The 23,006-nt window shown below is 44.0% G+C and overlaps 1 protein-coding gene across 3 annotated transcripts in view; it reads right to left on the reverse strand.

The window, feature by feature from the left end:
• cald1a (caldesmon 1a) overlaps positions 1-23,006 on the reverse strand; it is a 33,769-nt gene that overhangs the window by 2,535 nt on the left and 8,228 nt on the right. The window contains exons 2-14 of one of the 3 annotated variants that reach the window (XM_053861826.1): positions 10,281-10,366; positions 4,821-4,958; positions 4,465-4,746; positions 4,296-4,416; positions 3,732-3,835; positions 2,542-2,812; positions 2,320-2,457; positions 895-938; positions 752-827; positions 548-688; positions 285-380; positions 155-214; positions 45-81 (exon numbers count right to left, since the gene is read on the reverse strand). In XM_053861826.1, coding sequence (XP_053717801.1) covers positions 45-81; positions 155-214; positions 285-380; positions 548-688; positions 752-827; positions 895-938; positions 2,320-2,457; positions 2,542-2,812; positions 3,732-3,835; positions 4,296-4,416; positions 4,465-4,746; positions 4,821-4,958; positions 10,281-10,360 — 1,588 coding nt within the window. In that variant the 5' untranslated portion in view covers positions 10,361-10,366. Of the gene's footprint in view, positions 1-44; positions 82-154; positions 215-284; positions 381-547; positions 689-751; positions 828-894; positions 939-2,319; positions 2,458-2,541; positions 2,813-3,731; positions 3,836-4,295; positions 4,747-4,820; positions 4,959-10,280; positions 10,367-12,038; positions 12,120-23,006 lie in introns of those variants that run through there. The other 2 variants (XM_053861824.1, XM_053861823.1) reach the window with 2 other exon arrangements.

A 23,006-nucleotide genomic window follows, 5' to 3' on the forward strand; every position in this document is an offset into this window, starting at 1 on the left:
CAAGGATCGACTCCGGTTGAGTCAAAAATGAAGGTGAAACTCACCATTGGTCACGGATTTGTGCTCGTCTCTTCCTGAAACCTGTAAATACAGAGGTTCCACTTCAATGACACATCCAGAGGGACAAAGCAGTCCGGACCCTTCAGGTCAGTACCTTGGCTCCTTTGTTCTCCCATAGACTCCTCTTGTTGGTCACATCAACAGGCTTCAGGTCCTGGTGGAACAGAACCAAAATCAGAGTTCACTATTCAGTGGCATCATCGGTTGCCATGGTGATGACCTACCGTCGGTCTCCCGCCTGAGACTTTGCCGCTCTCTGGAGTTTTGTTGAGCCAGTCGTTGATGCGCCCGGCCACGCCCGTCTTCATCACCGCTGCTTCCTGATGCACAAGGTCAAATGTCAGCTGTGGTGTCAACGGTGAACAAGAAACAGTGGGCACACGCACCGAAAAACATCACATGTACCGAGCTTTTAAAGCACAACTGATCACACCCAAGATGTGTACACACAGAATCGCAACACAAATATCAATGCACACACACACACCTTGAAGGTTCCCGCGGCGCCCCCTGGTGAGCTAAAGACGTTTCCTCTCTCCCACATGCTCTTGATGTTTCGGATGTTGTCGGTGACGGCGGGCAGGTCGCTGGCGCCGGAGCGAGGAGACCTGGACTCTCTGTTTTCTCTCTGCAAGGCAACGTGACCGTCATACGTGACGCGCAACTTCACCGCCATCATGTTGAGACTCACTTGCGCAGCAGACGTGTACTGCTCCAGTCTGTTGTCGATCTTGGACACGACAGGGGAGTGAGATGTCTTCTGCGAGCTGTCGGAGCGGAGCAGGCTCATCAGCAACATCGGAAAAACAAAGCACTCAAACATGATGACGCTACCTTTTCTGTGCGGACTTGTTGAGGAACTCGGCGCGTTCTCCGATCTGCAGACCAATGCACAAGTGATGAGCCGCTCCTGCTCTCATGCTTACATGGGTGATTGCATGCTCACGCTAGTCAAGGAGCAGTCAGTGTCAAAATACCATAAAAAATACTGATGTAACAACAGTGGTATTTGTAACAGAAATACCAACAGTTGTTCAACTAGTTGTTGGAACTAAAATTGAAGTTGCTGTCGTGGAAGTAGAAACTATAATAGTTGTTTCAGGAGGAATTGTATTCCCAAAAATAGCACTAGTAACAGTGGTACGAGCAGTGGTTTCTATATTATAAGAGCAATAGTAGACGCAGCATGAATGGTTTAGCAAAGATTATCAATCCTGAACTGTAATATGATTTATTATTTAAGGAGAGGGAACCGTAGTATTAGATAAATAACATCAGAAGCAGTATCAGCAGCCGTACTTGGAGTACTAGTATGACTAGTGGAAAGTGTATCCCAGCACTCTAGTGGGCTGAAAGGACAAGGGAACTGGACAAGCTGTCATGTGAAATGTGGAATTCCCGGAGTGTTCTATGGGGAAACTCCCACATTCCTGTTGGACGACTACAAACTGAAGTTTCCTCTTTTAAGAGTTATTCGTCACCACCTCCTACCCTTTGACCTCCTGTCCCAGGTTCTCACTACTGGATGGTGTTGGTGTGTGTGTGTTGGAGGGGTCGGTTTATCTATTCTACTGAGGACCAATTCTTGGCATAACACATCCTTGTGAGGACATTTGGCTTAGTCAGGACCTTTTTTGCTGGTTCTAACAGGTTTAAGCCTCGATTTGCGGATGGAGGCTTCATAATAACTGGGTCATTGTAACTGAGTTTAAGTTTGGTTGAGAGTTGAGGTGAAGGTTAGTCATTTGTTTTGGATAGTTAGCGTGAGGGTGAGAAGCACTATGCCGATGAGAAACCTCACAAGGATAGAAATATGAACTTGCCTAGTAAAAGAAACTTTTCAAAAGCATGTTTTTCATAGGAGATGTGAAAAACTGGAACCCTCAAAGGTTGACCTTAAAAAATATCAAAATAAATAACTTGATCAAAAAAAAAAAAAAAATAAAACCAAAGTTGAAAAGGGCAGGAAAACACTGGAAGCCAGGTGACGTCAGCAGACTTAAGACACTGCAACAACAATAATAACACAGACACACACACAAGATACCTACAGTGAACATGACGACAAAGTAAAGTCGCGTCTGTCGCCAGCAGGGGAGGCAACAACAAGATTTTTCAAGTTTTTTCTTTACTGGCTTTACATTTGTTAATCACTTTATTGATCTAATAATGAATACAATTCTTACTTGCAAGAAATCGCCATTTTATTTGAAGTAAATATACGCCGTGAAAGAATCACCAAGAGACAAAGTGGCTGACCTTAAGTGAGGAGCCGCGGGGACTGACACACTTGAAGGGCTTGGCCTCTCCATCCACTCCATCCTCCACCTTCTGCCTCTTCTCTGCAGCTTCTGCTCTCCTCCTCTCAATGTCTTCCTTCATCCTTCTCTTCTCCTCCTGGGGTCAGAGGTCACGCAAGGTCAGCTATTTTCAAACAAACCTGCCACTTGTGCAGCCAACATCTTCAGCTTAGCACCTCACCTCCTCTCTGGCCCTCCTCTGCTCTTCCTCCTCCCTCCTCTGTCTCTCCTCCTCCTCCAGCACCTTCCTCCTCTCCTCCCTCTTCCTCTTCAGTTCCTCCAGTTCAGCCTCGGCCTCCTGCTGCTTTTGTCTCATCCTTTCGAACTCTTCGTTCTCTGCGTCGTCGCGGCGACGCTTCAGCTCCTCCAGTTTGTGCTCGGCCTCCAGGCGTGCGGCGTCGTCCTGCTCCTGCTCGGCGCTGGAAACCTCGGGTGAGCGAAGGCTCCCGCGACTGAACAAGCAAACGGATGCAATGAAGAAGATACTGGACACCAGGTGAATATTTTAAGACTGAAGTCACACACGTGTGACATCAACAGCTCTGATCCTGTTTCTGACATCTCAGGTTTCAGCTCAGACACCTGCCAGCCACACCACAGGGCCAAATCTGGCACATATGGATCAATACCGAAAAATAACGTCAAACACGTGGTTTAATTTTTACAGTTTTTCCTTTCACTATGAGTCAACATTCTTGTTTCAATTACTGTGGACTTTTGTTTTCACCATATTGACCATGTTGATGACTTACAATACAGATTCTTTTGGTTTTGCCGCCAATGTTTTCTGTGACAACGGATCTCAATTATTCTTGATGCAAGTTTTTGCTTAGATTCTTTTCCAGGAAGTAATATTTTTTTTTTATATGCTTTGTTCCCCTGACATCCTTGGTTTCCATGCTTGTCTTGTCACAGCCACTTATTTATTTAACTTCTGTTTCTGTCCTTGATGCATATTTTTGTTTCTTGAAGCCTTTGGTGGTCATTCTGTTTCAATAATAATAACAATAATAATAACAACAACAACAATAATAATAGTACGTTTATTTTTTTATTTTTTTTTCGACAGTCAAGATTTTTTTTCTACTTTAATACGCTCTTCTATTTATTGAGTTTCAGAAGAGAACACACTCCTGAGCGCAGTGAGCATATAGAGAACTCACCGGGACGGAATAGAACCCCAAATTTGATCATCAAATAAAACAAGTTCATGGTCGACCAAAAGTAGACTTAACAATTATAAGTAACTTTAAAAAAAAATCGAGTTACACAGTAAAATAAAAAATATAAACAAATAAACTCAGTAACGCACCTGATGTTTTGAGTATTTGTAAACGAGTGAACGATTATGAATAGAAGATCTTTGTTCACCTGAGCGTACGCTCTGGCTTCTTGTGCAGGTCAGGAGTCCCCTCCTTGTGGAGCTCGCCGTTCTGCTTCCTCGTCTCCTCCCTGATTCCAGCCCTCTCACTCAACTGTGGACACACACACGCACACGTCCCTGCGTGAACAGATGTGCTGACTGAGCAGAAAACTGATGAATAGGTCATTTTTACTGGATGACATCACAGGAAATGACACAGGAGCACAAGCACACGCCAAAATAAAACAAGCCTTGCTATCATTCTGTCTGCGCGGCTGAATATGTGACATTTCACAGTCGACAATCGAGGTTATCAGATGTGTTGTCAGAGAAATGAACCACTGAACTGGGATGCTCCTGATACAGTTTTTTTTTGTTCCGTTTCTGCAGTCCTGTCCTCCCTCCTCTTTCACACAGGGACGATCCAATGCTTCATCATGTGTCAAGATAACCCTCGCCTAGGTGTTCTTTATACTCAGCCCGGAGACTCCCTGAGCCCAAAATGTCCTCTGACTCAATGAGGTTCTAGGGAGAGAAGTTAAACACTTTTTGTCTCACACCTCAGGACTCACCTGCTCTCTTGAATATGCACTCCCTGGTTTTTCTTCCACCTCTTCTTCCTCCTCAGCATCAGGAGCCTCTTCTTCCACCTGGACCTCCTCCTCCTCCCTCTGCGCTTCATCTCTCCTGGACCTGTACGACTTCTCCTCCTCCTCCCTCTGCGCTTCATCTCTCCTGGACCTGTACGACTTCTCCTCCTCCTCCCTCTGCTCTTCATCTCTCCTGGATCTGTACGTCTTCTCCTCCTCCTCCTCCTCACCACGACGACCGCGGCGCCATGACGCAGACCTCTCCTGCTCCACCATGGCGGCGCTGTTTTCCGCATCCAGCTGCCTCTGACGCTCCTGCGCCTCCTTCAGACGTCGCTGTCGCCGCTCTTCCCGTTTGGCCATCAGATCCTGCAGTGCCTGGTCTTCATCATTGCCACCGCCAATGTTGCTAACTGTCACCGACTCTGAGATGCTAACAGATGTTGTAAAAGGTGGTTAGTAGTTCGCACACACAGCAACCATGCTAGCCAAGCTCAAGAGCGCCACCTGTGGCTGTTACTGATTGGGACGTTCTCCGTCGCAGCGCTCGACTCTTCGGCCTCTCGGATCCTCATTCTCTCCTGGCGTGCTCGCCGCCGTCGCTCGCGAGCAGCTTCCTCCTCGTCGTCGTCATTCCTTGACATCCTGGCACACATGAACAAACAGTTGGGCTTGTGACATTAGAAGTTGTGTTTCTAGTTGTGCTCCTCCAATTCTTGTGGGAGAACACCAAGGTGTGCATCATCTCGCCAGTGGGTTTTGGTCCACCCTGAGGCCTTGACATGGTTCAACACTGCAAATTGCAGACTCACTAGGGAGGAGATGAGGAGACATCCAAAGAAGATGCTCTAGCCGCCGCTACTGGCTTCTCCTTGAGAAGCAGTGGTTCAACTCTCCTACATGACTGAGAGTCCAGACAGCTCTCATCATGTTCTTCCGGTCACGACCCCGACACCCGTGACCTCAGGTGAGAGTCAGAACGCAGATCCAACTGTGGGTGGAGAGATTTGTCTTTTGGCTCAGCTCTTGCTTCATGACTGCAGACACAGCACCAATCTATTTGTCTTTCCAACCCTCCATCCTTCCCTCAGTTGTGGAGCAAGGCATTCCAGTCTGAACTCACCTTAAAGGCACTGATCACAATCCTCCAATATTGCTGTTTTTGCTAATTTTCTGAAAAGTTATTGTGTTTTAATGCCTGAATTTGGTTGACAAATGAACTACAATTTTAGTTAAGGGACTGGATGTTATCATGTTGATGACAGCTTGTTGTGTAGATGTTTGTCAATGTTGTCTGAAGGGGAAGACGGAAGAGGTGTGCCTCAATTGCCAGCACCGATTTATACAGCACACAGAACCAAAACACATGTGACACTTTGTCTGCACCTACATTGTGGAAGTTGAACTTGCAATGCTGGGTGACTTTCAAAATGCCAGGCTGGATTGTTGTCTCAGCAAACATTCAAACAAAGTAAAAAAGAAAAAAAAAATTGCTTGTGTCCCAGAGGGCCTCGACTGTCCCAGAATCGGCACAAAATGTCATGAGAACGAAACAATGACTCTAAAAATAGAGTAGTGAGTCGGCAGCAAAGAGCTCGAGGTTAAAGAGTCTGACATTCTGAAGAACTAACTCCAAAGAGCTGAATTAGCATTACAGTCATAGCGGTGCAACACAGACCTCACACTTCTTTGACGGTGTGCACAAAACTTTCGACACGAACCTGAGAGAAGAGGAGGAGGAAAGGAAAGTTGCGGACAGATGCGCTCAGGGAGACTCGTACCAGAGTCAGGCACTGGTGAACACGAGGACTGAGGCTGAGAGTGTCTTCTCAGGGGTGAAGCTCTACTTTGAGTCTAAGATAAGTGACTTAGCAGGTCCACTTCGCCACCGGAGATTTTGTGTATGTACTCACAACACAAAGTTGCGCTGCTCACGCTGGCATGCATTGGCAGGGGACCGACACAGTACAAGGCAGGTGGCCATCATGTAATAGCATGTGTTTAATACATAAATCTCCTCTTCCAGGAGTTCAACATGCTCTCCACTAAACATCATGGCCAGCAGCTCTCAGCCAGGCAGAGAAAAAATTGCCTCAATATTATTCTTGCAGAGAGGAATCTCAGAAATGTTAGAGTAAACAATTTGGGGGGAAACTCATGAGAACAGAGAAGAGGGAGAAGAAGAGACGGAGGGAGGGGGCCTGCTGAACGAAGGACTAGGAAGAAGGGGGGAGGGGAGCGTTCAGAAGACCCGTTCCCACGCCGGACTCCACGCCCGACGCTGGAGGAACCACAACTATCCCAGTCTGCTTCCCCGACCCGCCCTGAGTCAAGTTCATAGCCCTGATCAGAACCAGTATTGATCCTCGCAGGACACACAACTGACCACAAGAGACCAGGAAGTTCCCCTGAATACTTTCCAGAATGGAACAAGAAAATGTCAGTTTTTTCCTCCCAACTGTTTCTATCTTCATCACACTTTTTCTGCATACACACACACACAAGCAAAAATGTAGCCCAGTACAATATAACACAAACATACACTGAACCAATCGGACAAACATACAGTATAAACACACACAATCATAGGAAACGCGGTCACACTCACACTATCACACTGAATGGATGCATTACTGGGCAAAACCACGCAACTCAGGAAAAGCAGATCGAGTCAGCAGAAATAAATACACAAGTGTAGTGGCAGCAAAACAACAAACAAAGAAACCACACACAAACAAAATAGTTACCAGTCTAAAAACTGCTGATACATAGTTACACGCAAAAGTGGCAGGGCTTACACACGCAAACACAAAACCAGAGGCGCATCAATCCACACACATCCTCAGTTAATGCAAGCAGCTCAAACATAAACACTCAGAAAAATACTCCATACCCAGAGCGCACACACAGTTAAAAAAATCCACACGCAACTGACTTAAATTACTATGTCCCACATAAAACGTAAAAATATACACATGGCTGTCAAACTACCACATTCCCACTAAAGTGCACACACAATGGCACGCTCTAATTTGCAAAGTATGACACAGTAACACACTTAACCGTGTACACGGACTCACTATGAAGACAAGACGGCGATGGCGCACATCACCAAACCTAGCGCAAGGACGCTGGAGCACATTAAATATGCGGTTCTTTATTTAGGTGAGGGAAATTAGAGAGCAAGTCAGAGGAAGAGACGTGAGCAGGACATGAGACAGGAAGTAGAGAGTAGAGAGGAGGAAGTGGATGGAGCATGAAATGGGGAAGAGAGGACAGGAAGAATATGAGAAATGAGCAGGAAGTGAGGTTGAATTGAAGAGAAGCGTGAGAGCAGGAGGACAGAGCAGGCCACGGTGGGAGGAAAAAAAAAGGAGGAAGACGACATTGAGACAAAGGAGGGAGAGGAATACTTCCTTATAAGGAGAGAGAAGAAGAAAGTCCGCAGCCTGTTTTAGATTTGCCAGCGTCTGGAACTCTAACTCCACTAATGAGTCACGAGCGAGCGAGGAGCCGCAGACGGTCCGAGCCCGTGTACCTCGCACGCTGGCGAGGCGCGCGAATCAGAGCGGGACAGAGAACTAAAAAGGCCGGCGAGTATTGGAGTGTCAACACCTTGTGTTAGTGCGAGCAGAACTGTGGCTGATGAAACACAGAACCAGAAGAGTTTGGATCCTGAACACACACTGACTGACTTTCATCACTTGGAGCATGACTTCACCTCTACATGACTGAACCCTCTGAATGTGACCATGCCTGTTAGTTGTTTTACCGTTTTTAACCATCATTCTCATTGTCACTAGAACCAGACTCGTCTATGTTGCATTTAACAACTCAAGTTGTAGTGAGTCACTGAGATGAGTGGGATTCAGAAATTCCATGAGTTTGCCAACTTCCTCAGTAGCAACTGCAGCTCACTAACTAGTTGTGATGTGTGCAGTGTTGAGTTTGGTCAATTACCGAGTCACAAGAATCGGATGTGAGGGATTTCCTCATTTCATGATTCAGGATTACCTCCAGTCCTGACTAGTTAGGATAAGCGCTATCTAGGAATTCATGAGTCAGCACTACTTCAAGTGGTGTGGGCTCGAGTCTCTTTCACGTGTGATATTACAGGTAGAAGCCCTTTCCTGTCATGCAACATGAGTTAGAGCTTCACTCAGGTGTGTGTACCAGCAGTTGCTTCGGTGGTGCTCTCCGATTCCTACTCAGCATCTAGACTGACTTGAAGCCATGATTCCAAGGGTCGGTCCGGAATAGAATACATAGCCAGAGGGACTCCTGCTCCCGTTAGGACCATACAGATGTGTATGTTCAATCCATTCCATGACTTGGTGCTACTTCCTGTCCAGCCACCTGAGTCCAAGGGTCCCTTTGGAGGCTTCACTACCTAAGACACCATGATTTAAGTGTTGTTGCCGAGACCAACCTGTGACCAAGTCCAAGAACAAGACCAAGACTTTGAGGGACCGTGACTGGATCGAGACCCAGAGCAATGAAGACGGCAAGGCCAAAACATAGACCAAACTGAAATACACTCTTCAGTGTTGCTGGTCCTGTGGATTACATCAGGTGGGATGTATATATTAAAATGTATAAATTCACAACACGTATCATAATAATGGAAATGATTGTGGTGGTTTTTGATGTTTTTAAATGTAAGAAAATCCAAAGGGAAACATCATAACAACAAAATGACAAGATTAAAAGCAAGTATTTTTACTGTCCTGTACGTCCTGTTACACATCAAATCGGGAGCGATGAATACAAATGACTTTGCGGGAGAACCTTCAGAGTGTTACAGCGTTCCCCTGAAAATGTGACTTATAGTACATTGCGACGTATATATATCTTTGGTCACACTTTAGATTAGGGAACATATAATACCTTAAACAAACTATTTTTTGTGCATGTTTTGTTAATATACGTCTTGTTAAGCCCACAGTGTTACCAAGTTTTTTCTCTTCTTCTTCACGATGCATTTTTTGACTGGTAAGACTTGTACTCTGGGGTGAGTCTCCCCTCCCTCATGGTCTTTGTATGCTATGGTCTCAGGTTTGGTGGTCTTGGCTAATGCACTACCATGATGATGATGATTATGTAAATCTGGTTCTGATGAGTCCACAGCCACCGAGTCGTCCAAGTTCACTTATTCACAAACAGAGCCTTGATGAAACAGGTTCACAGAATCCAGCCCGCACGTCCTGTGGACTGAAAAGCGCAACTAAAGGTTTCTTCAGAGATGTGGAGTGGCACATTGACCTTGCTCCGTATCGGCTGCCACATCAAACGAGTCTTTAATTGGAGTCCAGGCGGCTGATGAAAACGCATCCATGAAAAGAAAGGATGAAATATCTTCCGCGTCTTTTGAAGACAGCTCGGGGAGGGAGTCATTTGAAACAGACTTTAATCGATTTCCTGCGAGGTGAGAGGTGGCTCTGAAGATGGGAGGGAAGAGGAGGAGGGGGTGAGGGGTAGGATGGGATGAGGAGACTCCCTCTTTAAGGTCACCAAATATATGATTTTACATCAACCGCTTCTCTTCAAAGTCAAGATTACTGGTGCATTTTGGTAGCTAAGAGATAGAGTCTCTTTTACTTATTGGTGTCAGTGAAAGTATAGAAGACTCAGAATATAGAATGGCTCATTGAGATGGAAAGTGACTGACAGACCAGTGTGAATCCCTGAGACTTGGATTATTACACAGGATACGAAGTGAGTCTGTCAGACTCAAGTTGTTCGACTTCAGTTGTTAGACACCTTGAGTCTGACAGACAACAGACAGCAAAATAATACAATCACTGAATCACACATCTGGGTGAGGCACTTCCTCAAGACAACTTCAGATCTAGTCGGGTCCAAGTTGTTTCCTGACCATAGATCGATGTGAGGCCCTGTGAGCCCTGCACAGAATGCTCCCATATTTCTAAACAGACTGGAAGCAAAAGAGTCGCCAGGCAAACTCACCGCTCAGCCTCCAGTCGCATCTCCTCCCTCTTCTGCCTCCTGAGCTCACGGCGCCTCTCAAAGTCCATTTCCTCCATCATGAGAACCTGAAGGTAGACAAAGAAATTGTGAGTCGTAGGCTCAGAACTGTTTCAATGGAGACCAGTGGGGCACATGTTCCTGGAATAAGACCAGTTCTCATGGAACCTACGGTGTAACCCCACATACTGTAGGTTCCCACCATGGTGTCCAGGTCAATTGGTATATAGGAAGGAAGACGGTAGAAAGTCGGTGGGCAATATGCTTTAAGATTCATATCATAAAATAGTCCCTTATGGTAACAGAAAATAATAAAAATAACTGTCTGAGGAGGTGTGGGGGGCAGATGCACGGATGACAGATCACACATTGAACATCTTTCATGGTCCTCCTCAACAGTCTACCTTGAAAGGTGGAGTTCTGCTCAACAGACAGTGAATTCACCCCGAGGCTGCTAAAGCGCAGGTGAGAACCCTGAGTTTCATGTAGGTGAATTGACGGCTGCCTGAGGGCAACTGTGTCTGAGCGCTTGAGACACTTAAGTGCTGCAAGGATTTGATTTGAACAAAATACCACTAATTTCAAATTGTTCAATGCTCATCACATTGACTTCTGATTCTGAGTAAGAGTTTCTTGTAATAAAAATATGTTTAAAACCATGAACCATTGGCCCTTAGATGCATCCATCAGAGCTTTGCTCTGGGGTCAACTTTTCGAACCTTTTTAAATATGTCAGTAGAGTCGAAATCTCAACTGCCAAATTGGTATTGTTTATCCGATATACCGCATACTGCACACCTCTAACTGGAATTAATGTCTCCGTCGCCTTTGGAGGTAATAGTCAAGTTTTGCTCCTTTCTCTACTGCTCACTAAGGTGCAAGTCCACAACTTCAATTGGATCATGTCAAACTGATCCCCTTATGCAAGATCCATCCAGCAGTCACAAAGATTCTTCTACAGGTGGGACTCTTTGAATTTGGTCCGATACACATCACGCCCAGAAAAAAAACACACACACAGTCCTAGATAGAGTTTGTGATGGCATGGTATGGAATACCAGACGATACCTAGACCAGTTAGACACCCTGATCGACGGAGTTCAGGATGTCAACAACTTGCCAGAGTAACTCCACCCAAGAATGTGGTGGCACATTGATAGAGTGGTGCGTCCAGAAGTCTGTCCAGACGTTGGCAAACACACAGGTACAATCACTGGGATAAAGGACCTTCTGGCTCGCAATTCCAGTTATAGCTGCTGATATTCCACCAAGAACCAGGCAACGTTTGACACTCTTATTGGGGCAATTCCCAATGACCGGGGCGTGAGTTGAAAAGAATGAGAGCAGCCCACAAGGGAGGCAGAATTTACTCTGGAGGGTCTGAGGCTCAGGGTGCTAGTAGGTGCAAGTGTAAGTGCAACTTTTGGAGTAGCCAAGCACTTTGAGAGTAGGTTGGTCTGAGATGGTTTCTGGGGCCAAGACAATATAAACCAGGGACTTGGCAGGATGACAGTCAAGGTGGCTGTGTTGTTGCCAACTTAGCTGGTGACTAGTGGACTTGAACAAAACAGAAGCAAACAGCGTCTCACAGTAGTCATGAGGAGGTGGACGGCAGGGAGGGTTCAAAGCAAGTACGCTGCCAGAACCAAGGCCACCCAGGTGCTGCTGAGCTCCACACACTGACAACAGCATCAGATTAAAGACGATGACCGTGGAAAACAAAGTTGAAAAATAACATACCTTCAGCTTTCCTCACATCATAGTCCTGCATGCACAGCTCTGCTCTCCCACACTCCAGGCTGAGCTGAAGAAAAAGAGCCGAGCCTTCCCCTCCCTGATATCGTCCCTCCTCCCTCTCTCTGACCCTCCTCCCCCCTTCTCTCTATATCTGCAACTTTTCCTGCTTTCTACAGAGAAATGTGAGCGTCTGGCTATTCTGGGACACTTCCTGTGTGTCCGTGCTCCCAGCTCCAGAAAAGGCCTCGCAGGTTTGAAGTCCAGCAAGAATGTAGCTACTTCATAAACGATGAGGGGTTCCTCCTCACCTCCCCCTCGCTTCAAACCTCCCTCTACCACCCCATTTTTGTCAACTGTTTTCAAGATTAAAGCTGGAATGATGTAAAAACTACCTCTTAGTCTGAGGGGAGGGGACACAATGACGGACAAATGAAGACCCAGAGGCCACTGGTAACTGTGTTGACATTAAACTTGCAATTCAAGCATGACAGATCCAATAGTTTTTTCTCATTAGTAGATATTATTTAGAAAAATTAGATATCAGTTACAGTAAAAGTCAGTGCAGTTGAGCTGTCCAGCAGGCAACATGCTAACTTTTTTACTCTTTATTTTTCGTCTTTACTGTCAAGCTTTTTATCATCTGTGCATTTCCTTATTTTCTGAGGACTGATCAATGACTTCTGTTAGTTTTTTGTGCCTCACTCTTTTATTTATGACAATAGACACTTATAGTGATGGTGGTCCATTTTTTTCTACTTCCCATTTATTAATTTAGCATCATTACTCAAGGTTTTTCAAACGTTATTTTGTTATCTTTCTTATCTTATTAACTTCTTATTTTACAGTGATTACAGTATTATTGAGAATAAATAGATGAAATGTATTTTTCTGTTAACCCCCCCCACCCCCAAAAAATGTTTTCTGAAGTAGACTATTACTTGAATTTGTTTGTTTCATTTCCTTTTTTTTCCTTAATGTGTTCACCTGGAGTTAGAATACTATAAATATAGCAGCTCAACACGATCACATGCTGTGCCTCCCTGTAATGTAACATCGTAAGATGTCTGGACCAGATGTGTTCGTGTCCTACTGCAGAGAGCAGACACATTCTGGCAGACAAGTAAATTTATCGATGTCAGTGTTTTGTGAGGTATACAACAGCCACTTTGCTTTTACTCCTCCGTTCATCTTCCTCTGCCACTGTAATCGTATGTTCATTGTGGCCCAAAGAGATGGCAGGACATGGCCTGTGAAATGGTTTTAAAACACACTCCAGTCAAATATAGACAAGATCCTCAGCAGAGCTAGTTGACCCGGATTAGATGGGGTTTCTTCAACAAATTGTTAAGATGCCAAAATAAAGTATAAGATTAAGCGTTTCATCAGCATAAAAAAAAAATCTGCAGTAAACTGACTCTGGAACTGTTCATGAAGTCAGCTCCATGGATAATGCACCAAAAAACTGACTTCAGATCTGCTTCAAGAATACCAAAGTTAGGAGCTACACATGCCGGAACTGACACTGGTTCTGTTTAATGAGTTCACAGGATAATGGGACAATGGCAACTTGTTGGCGTGTAGCGGTCAGACTTGAACCTGTGACCTTGACTGTCATGTCATTCAATACATATAATAAACAGATAGTCAGATGCTGTTGCTGTTAGCAACGTGGTAAACAACAGCTTCAGCCATCACAAATGCAGTGTTGTTTGGACATGCGAGGAGCTATTTGGTGTATATAAAGTGTGAACAAGTGCCTTGTCAAGCTTCTACATGGACTTTAAGTGACTGCATCCATTGTAATTCTATGGTTGCCATAAGCAACATAGTAAATCCAAATCACATTTACGAAAGAGCCACCATTGTTTTCAAGGCAGATAAATGCTGCAATTTAAAAGCCAACAAACTCCCACTGTAAGATCGTCCCATGACTTTAAAAAAAAACAATTTAACAGATAGACAAGTAGTAAGTAATTAAATTTATTAACCTGAGCCAAAGGTCACGAAAAGAGTTTCGATGCCTTAATGCTACATTAGCATAGCATAGCATAGCTAAATGTAAAAAAGTTACAGGAATCACATGGAACTTGATATAGGCGAAAAGAACACCGTCCAAAGTCTTGTATCCACCTACATTTTAGTTCTTCCAACAGATCACACCATAAAATATAAATGTATATGTCAAATAATATATTAAATATTCAACCAATTTACACCTGCGACACACATCTTTCAGCACAACGTGACGCCTCCAATAAATTTGTTATCTCAATTAGAACTTTGTTCATTTAATAAAATAATGATCTTTGCACCTGAGTTATGTACATACATACACAACAGCCTTGAAGTTCACTGTCACATATGTAGTGCATAGAACTTCAACTTCAATGTAAACCTGGTGACAACCGGTAGAAAACAAACACAAACACTAAACAGTCTCTTGGCTCAGCTCATTTTTCATCACAAATGAGTGGTAAGACGTCATGTCACGCAAGGTTGGATTTCCCAGTCGGAAAACAGGAGAATTCTCACCACCCTAAGTTCCCAATCCAAGATGGCTTCCCTGAACGCAAACAGGATGTTTATAATATATTAAAAATAAATGAAATACATCAAGTACACATTCTGCAAATTTCTATTTCCCCTTATATATGGACTTTCTTATCTTTGGATAACGCACGCTGGAGCATAGCCTCCGTGAGCTTCGCCACCCTCTGATCCGACCTCGATATCTGAACCCGGCTGTGACGTCCTTCCCAGCTCGGACCTTCCACTTCCGAGGTAGCTGGGACGCAGCATTCCTATAGCTTAAATTATCACAGCAGTCACACGTGGCAGCTGAACTTCGGTGATAAGCGATCTCAGCGATGATTCTCGCAGGGAGAGAAAAGCTCCTGCAGGAAAGAGTAAAACTGAGAAGTAAATAAGAGCTGCAGTCTTCGGGGATGTGGGATAAAAGAGATTTAGAGCTCCAACGGCGCTACAGTGCCGATGTACTTGTGGATGCTTTTACGATTATTTGATAACGGCACGAGCACGGAGACGCCTGCAGGTGAGTCTATATGCCAGCAGATGTTTGGACTCTTGGGACAGTTTGTGTTGAGTAAACGGTTCTGAGTGAGGATCTCCCCCCAACAGCATTTATCATCTTAGAAAATATATTTTCACTATTCCACACAATCTTCAGCACAAATGTGATGCTTGATCCTCATAACTGTGGTTCAATATCTTCAGTCTAGCAACAATTCTGTTGTGCCGTCGATTATTAGTTTAAATGTTCAAATACAGTCAACCCTTTTTGTTCTCCAACAAAAGTTTTCTCACAGAAACTTTCCAGCAACCTAGGTTTTTTTTTTTTTTTTTTTTTTGCTTAATCCTGGGAAACATATGAGCGGCATTTCTTTCTCTTATTCTGTCAGCGAGTGCTTTTTTTTGAAGGAAATTTTGTCATACGACTGTGGAAACTATTTTTTTAGGAGATTAAATAAATTATGTGTAGTTGTAGCTCAGTGAACATATGGCAGCCATCTTGGAATGACCAACTCCAGAACCATAACTATAGGCTCATACAGCACTTTCTTGGCAGTGAGTGGAACCTTACTTTAATTGTTCAGGACAGGCTGGCGCCCCCTGCTGCTGGTCAAGCTAACAACACTGAGAACACCTGCACCATCAAAACACATTCATGTTCTCCAGCTAGGTCACACATTAAATGCTTCATTGACATTCGCAAACCTTCCACGTTCATCACCATCAGCAGGTGGAGCGCATTCCTTCTCTGACAGCACAAAATCTACGGAAGATTCTGCTACTCAAATAACTCAACTGCGAGCTTTCCAAGACGCCAAGCTTGTGGAGGGAGAAATCCACAAGAACAGTCGGCATCAAAAGGCCACCGCTTGCTGGGCTGCTCCACATGACCAAATATGGAAGGAAAAAATGTAGCTTTTCCCGTAACCAAAGTGGGAAGAAGGAAAAGAAAAGAGAGGCGGGGTGAAAGCAGGGGAGAGTGTGAAGAGATAAAGCTCTTGCCATAGTTAATCTCCAGCTGAGTCAGCACTTTCAGATAAGACCTACATTTTCAATGTTTTCTTCTTTGGAGAGAAAAAAACAACTTTGTATTTATAACTGCATCTCAAGACCTGCTTGCTCAAAAGGCCCCTGACTCTGACCGAGAGCTTCACACTTGTTACAGTTGGGAAGCATTCAGATCAATGACTCTCAAACTCTTTCTGACCAAGGACACTTCCTTGATTCAGCAACACTGAAACCTACACAAACCAGAATATAGAAAGAGAGGTGGAAGTCAACAGTAATTGTAAAAAGCAGAAATATAAAACCACATAATATCACAACTTTAAATACATTAAGCAGGTTACAATGTATATTTTCCCTTTTCAGACATCAAAGTTGTTTTAGCATGTTTCAAAATCTTTATTAGTGAAAACCTTGCACTAAAATCCATCATTTTAGTTTTTAGTTTGCATCAATGCATTAGCTTTAAATGCATACGTGTACTGGGTCAAAACAACAACACACAGATGATCAAGAACTTGCAGACTCCTGGTGCACCTGGGTCGCAGGAGAGAAATGTGAAGAACATAAAGGAGAGATTTATGGAGCCTGAACATCTCTCCATCATACCATACAAGGATGAACGCATGAGTGATGATGCAAGGTGCATGCATGACTTGAGGAAACATGGCGACGCTGTTTATTTAAATCTCATAAATCATCATTCTGGACTTGGAGCCAGTGAACGGCAGCTGGAATGCTTTCTTCTCCTTGAGCATGTTCAAGGGTATTACATGACTAGGTATTCTTCAAAATGAAGGGGCTGCATTCCAGGAGAGAGCGAGGGCGGGAGAAGAGCCGATTAAGGGGGGGGGGGTTGTGGGTCAGGTGGCGAGATGACTCCGCGGAGAGGCTCCATTACTCAGGCGGGAAAAAGAGACCAACCATCCGAGGACAGAGCGCCGGCAGAATTTCTGCCCTGGATCGTGCAAACACCCGTGTCAAGCCGCCGTGGCAGATACTTTTTCTTAATAGTCAGGCAGTTGTGGAGGACTGATGACCGACTTAGTTCATAGTGATGTCTCCCTGAATCACCCGGGTCATTTTGAATCACACCGGTCAGTGGCGTAATAATTACTATAGCATTACTCAAATAACTGCTTAGATGCTGCTGGCCAATTATTAGTGACCCCTGAACTGTTGGTCCTTCACATCTTTTTAAAAATCTGGTGCTGCCTAACTAGTCGAATGTTGATCCTATGTAGAAAATCAAACACCACCGAAAAGAAGAGAAGCAGGTCTTTGTGCCCACATGTCATTACGGCAGTCTTCTTCAGCAGTTCTGCTATAGGACCATCCAAACACACAGTACTGTAGTTTCATAGGAGTCACCCAACACCATGGTCCAAACATCACGCTTAACATCAGTATCTATAAATTCTGAAACGTATACGGAACTTGTGAGTTTAGTGAGACTTTGAGTGTTTTTATTGTTTTTTAACGTTTACTCCTCAGAAGCAGAGTAAGAAAGGGATTTTATTTTAGTTCAAAGAATAGCGTGAGCCGCACGATAACTCATGCTGCCTCTCTCAATGACACAAGTCTGTAAAGTCCAAACCCAACATTTTTTCCTTTATTTTTGTTCCCAGTTCAGTTTTTTTTTATGGTTGACTTTGACTGTCAGGAAACAGGAAACATTGTTAACTCTGTACAGCAGATACAAAGCATCGCCCCATACCAGGCTTAGCTGCATCACTCAAAGCAAAACACACTAAGGGAGCATCAATTGCGGATTATTTTGAAACTCACAATGGCTGATAGTGATTTTAGCCAATTTCCCTTAGGCCTCCACCACACCACAGATCATGGCAAAAAACCTGGAATATATTACATTAGTGTTCAGTTTAAGAATTTATTTACTAAATATACAATTCAAAGACAATTGAAAAGCTTTATAAAATTTCATACATTTTCCACTTTTCAATGACAGTTGTGCTAAATGATAACACACGACAGCAGTCACCACAATAAGCCGATGGCTCACTTCCAAGGCACGGCTGTGGGAGCCTGTGTTTGCTCAGACACATGAAACATTACAGGGAACATTGTACCTAACATATAAATATAAACCATAGAAAATGGTGTAATACAGTCAGCCGACCACAATGATGTCATAACACTTAACACGTATCAGTCAATTTATCGGTGCAACCCTGAAGCACAACATAAGGGATCAACTAAGTGACGCCACAACTACATCCTCCTCAGCAGTGCAGTAACAAATGAATATGTGACAAATACACAACTAAATGCTCATAAACATCATTGGAATCACATTCCAAAAGTGTCACTAAGTCCAAAACACACATTCCATCCACAGAGTAATCCACCTTGTGCTGTTGCTGTTATGAGTGAGGCAGGACGCTGGTCTGGGACATGAATGCTGGTATGACTCCTCATGGCGATAGGTCATGAACGGTCAAGAGGATGAATATAGTAAGAGAAGTTTATACTGTAATTCCATATACCGCAATTTCCTGTCGTGTTTTCATACTGTGGTTGATATGAGCGCTGCAGTGAGAACCTGCAAAGATGTTGACATGTTTGCAAGACACTCGGCCAACTAACTTTCAAGTCAGACTTATGAAGAGTCTGCAGATCAAATGGAGTCAGTGAGACTAGAACAACAGTGGGTGTGACTCACAGTCTGAGTTGTACACTTGGGGGTCTTTCCTACAGCAGCTGCTTTTCATTTGAAATAATCCAGTTTACTGACAGGAATGAATGTTCTCTGCTCTGATTGAGGGTTTCCACTACATGTTAACAAGCGTGGCGCACCGCCACAGCTTAAGTGAGAGTTGCCATGCCATCAGAAAAATGGTTTCTTTTTAAGATAGATAACACATAACACATCATGGAGGCGGACTTGATCGTGACGGTATTCGGCTTGTTTTTGAAAGGAAAAATCCCGAAAGAAACATCACGATGACTGAAGCTCGTGGAAATAAAGTCGGTGAGAGATTTACTTCTCATGATTAAAAACGTTTTTATTTTCACCAATTCAGTAAAAGTCAACAACTGATCTCTGTCACGTCTTTATTGGCTGCATTCCGTTCCTTTTTTTTCCTTTTAAAAAGTCCTGGCAGAAAACGTGCTGATATGCTTTGGTGTTTCAGCTGTTGGGCATTATATTACACAATTGTCTTTTACTTGTTATTGGGCTCATGAATTAGTTATCTATCATTTATTTCTGAAATGAATAGAAACTGTGTATTTTCCTCCAGATTTTGTATCCTCTAAACTCCATCTAAAGGAAACATAAAAGGCAATTATTATTTTTAGGGCTATAGATTACTATTCTTTTATGTATGTATGTACGTACATAATTATGATGTTGATATGATAATAGGGGCAGCATTTTTTGCAACAGTACGGCAGCACTATAGGAGGATGACTGTTGGGTCTAGATGACATCTGACTGGTGACATCATCGTGACATCACATGTTTATTGGCGAGCACTAGCTCTTGGAGAGCTTTGTGCAAGCTGTTTGCAGACCAGCGATTGTGGATCTCGGCTCTGACATACTTCTACGTTCGCCGTCCTAAGAAATTGCTTGGTCTCTCAGAGACCTGACAGAGCTTCAGCTTCTCAATTCTTCAGACTTAAACTCATCATATTAAGACCTAATGCAACGGCTAATTCATTAGCAAGATGTTTACGGGTAAATTGGGGATGAAATTATCTGAGCAGTGAAAATGTGTGCCATGTTTAAGCCTCTTAATTCCTGAATTTATGGGAATAACATGAATCTCTGACAGCCGTGAAATTGTAAATAATTGCTACTCGGAGTCGCGCTGACGTTCTTTTCTCTGATAACTGAAACTGCTTCTCGAGCAGGAGCCCCAGTGAAACCTGCAGCCATGCCTGGCTCAGAGGCTCACCTCCATGAGCTCGGCTGGTGTTTACGTTGCGAGCTTGACTGACTGGTATTTGATTTGGCCCCGCTGCGGCTGGTGTTCCATTACTCCTCATTAAGTCTCGCGCCGACTAATGGGGTCTTATTTTCTGAGGTGGTCTCCCAGGTGGCTGTCACGAGAACGGGCGGCAGCGACTTGGGGTATGAATAAAATGTGCCGGGACGCAAGCCAAACTCTGGTATATGTGGGACGATTACTGTGTGATAACAAGAAGTCATTGTTCCCAGAGAGGTGGGTCCATTGCAGTCACTTGAACCAAGGCCACAAGATGAGACTCTACAGGAGTGTCATAGTACGAGATCAAGACCTGATACAGTCCAGGATAGCCACGCTACTGATGCTAGCTTTTGGGAAACCAAATGCTAGAACACAATGATCAGGTACAACAGGATGACGGTCAGGCACTACAACGTGCGGTTAGATACTGCAACATGAGGAGCAGATCACTATCATATGAGTAAACCCGTCAGATACTCACCAAGCAGGTCCTCAATTGGACCTTTGTCATGGTTAATCTGAAGAGATGGAGCCATTAGTGAGAGTGCGGGCTAATTAATCCTCACTCCATTAGATGTCATGCTCAATTTGTGAAGCAGCCCGTGTGGTGGTGAAAGAAATGGCGGCGGCGGTGGCCATTACTCGTGAATAACTGGGTGTCTCAGGTGTGCTGTTAGAACTCCTCTGACTCAAGCACTTATACGGTTGTACACACTTTCAAGCAGAAACGGTTGAAAGTGCCGTCTGCGGTAAATAAGTATCACATAAACGTTATCTCGACAACTGTGGTGTGTCATGAATCAGTGCTGGCGTTAATAAAAAAAAAAAAAAAAAAAACTTTCCACTGCCACCTCACCCACCACCCAGCTACTCTATTACAGTTAGGCTCCTCCAGTGGCAAGTCCGAGGTCCTCAATAAAAACCTGACTGAGTGTTTCTTCCAATCTCCGCTGGCAGAGCTCTGATGAGGTAAAGAGTTGGTCGACGCCAGCCTGGTCCCGCTGGACTATGCTCTGATTAAAATGGTTTTTTTGAGGCCATATTTTCGTTCTTTTCCCACGGGCAAACCAGCGCGCGGAGAGAAACTGACAAATGGGCTAATACTAAGTGAGGAGAGTCCACGGAGCGGAGCGGATCCTTAAGAGTCTTCGATCGGTTCACAGAGAAAATGGTTTGTCGTTTCGTGGAGAAAGTGTTTCCATTTATTGAGACTGAAGAACCAACATTGAATTCCGTTCACAAGTATTTATTGATTCATCTGATAAATTCAGTTGCTTCGTCCGAAAGATTATATCAACTACCATACTGTACGTCCATTTTGTTCCTCCTCTGATCCAAAATCCAGTCAAGGAGGCAGCAGCTTAAATAAAGAGGTCCAGACCTCTGTGTCCCCAGAAACGTCAGGCAACATCCCCACGGTGCCACACAAATTCCTATCAGATCATATTTGTGTCGTTTCAAAAAGTGCTCTGCTGAAAGGATCAAAACCAATGTAGCCTATATGCCAAGACTGTGGTGGCGGTCTCATGCAGCAACAAATAAGAAGATGAACGTAACAAATTGACTGCGCTAAGAGATGTTAGTTTTTACAGACGACACAGGCTTTTATTACAAGTCAACACTGAACTTCTTAGAGCCAACGGAGACATGAGAGAGAGTCCAGGGATGAATGCTTTTAGCAACTCTGCGGTCACCTGCTTTGTGCTCCATCGACACCAAGGGGAACAATCATCTTGAAATACAATTCCAGTTCTTGTTTGATTATGGTTTGAGTAGGCCTGGGTGATAAATGGATTTTCTCCATTCATTTGACTTTTTGTTGGCAGACAATTTGGAAAAAAAAAAACCCATATATATATATTTTTACTCAACAAAGGGTATACCAAGATAAGAAGAGAAGACATTGTCAATGGAGCAACATGAAGTGACAGGGTTAACACAGGTAATATTTCTGAGGGTATAACTGTAGCGTAAAATCAGTATTGCAACAGAGGTCTGTAGTCAGCTGTCACGGCTGTAACCAACGCAGATTGAAAGTTCTAGCCGGGGCAGCAGCCAGCGCAGTCTGAGGTCGACATCATGTCGGGAACAGTGCTAATTGCTCAAGAGCAAGGTTTATAGACTGCACTCTTTGTGCCGCCTAATCAGAAACACGCACAGACATTTGCATACGATCCTCTCAGGACCACACAGGAATGCTTAACCGGTGAGTGCAGGAGAGTCAGAACAACAGCCGTCACTTTCCACTGCGCGTTTTCACCACTGTTTCGGGTGAAGTTGATAGAAAGTAAGAGCCAGGTAGGAGTCTCATTTTGGAAGTAAATCTCATCTCAGTTTGGAAGTAAAAAGATGTTTGTTTTTTTTCCCGAAAAACCAGAACGGTGTTGATATCCATGTAAGGACATGCCAATGGTTTTCTGCGGATGAGGTCAGACATCATGTCCATCAGCACCAGCCGCCAGCCAAAACCTCGCCGCTATAATGGCATAACTGTTCAGGTACACTGACACACGCACGGTTCACCTTCCTGGCTATGTAAACACATGAGCTCAGCGCGGTCTGCTTTTTAGCTCTGGGACATCATCTCCCCAGTTCAACCCAAAGTGGAGCTGTCGGGTTTGAGTATCTGGGCTTGTGACATCATAGAGGAAGAGGGGGAGCCGAGGACAGAGGAACAACTGGGAGTTTGGTTAGAGAATAACAAATCAAAGATGAGTTAAAGATGTGTAAACATGTTTTTAATCTGTCTCCTGACAAAAAATGACACCAACAAATGTACTCGGAAATCACACAACCGTGTACATACACAGACGTGAATAGCATCAGATGCCCAGTAGTAAGGAGATGAAACAAAAAGGAAAAAAAAATCACTAATAACAATAACCACCAAATGACAAAAACATTGTACAGCCTTAACATAAACAAACATACCTTTTCTTCATCAACTAAACTGCGGACCATTTGATAGCTGAACCGCGGCT

The sequence above is a fragment of the Synchiropus splendidus genome, chromosome 4, assembly GCF_027744825.2.
Source record: "Synchiropus splendidus isolate RoL2022-P1 chromosome 4, RoL_Sspl_1.0, whole genome shotgun sequence".
Taxonomy (NCBI): Eukaryota; Metazoa; Chordata; class Actinopteri; order Syngnathiformes; family Callionymidae; genus Synchiropus; species Synchiropus splendidus.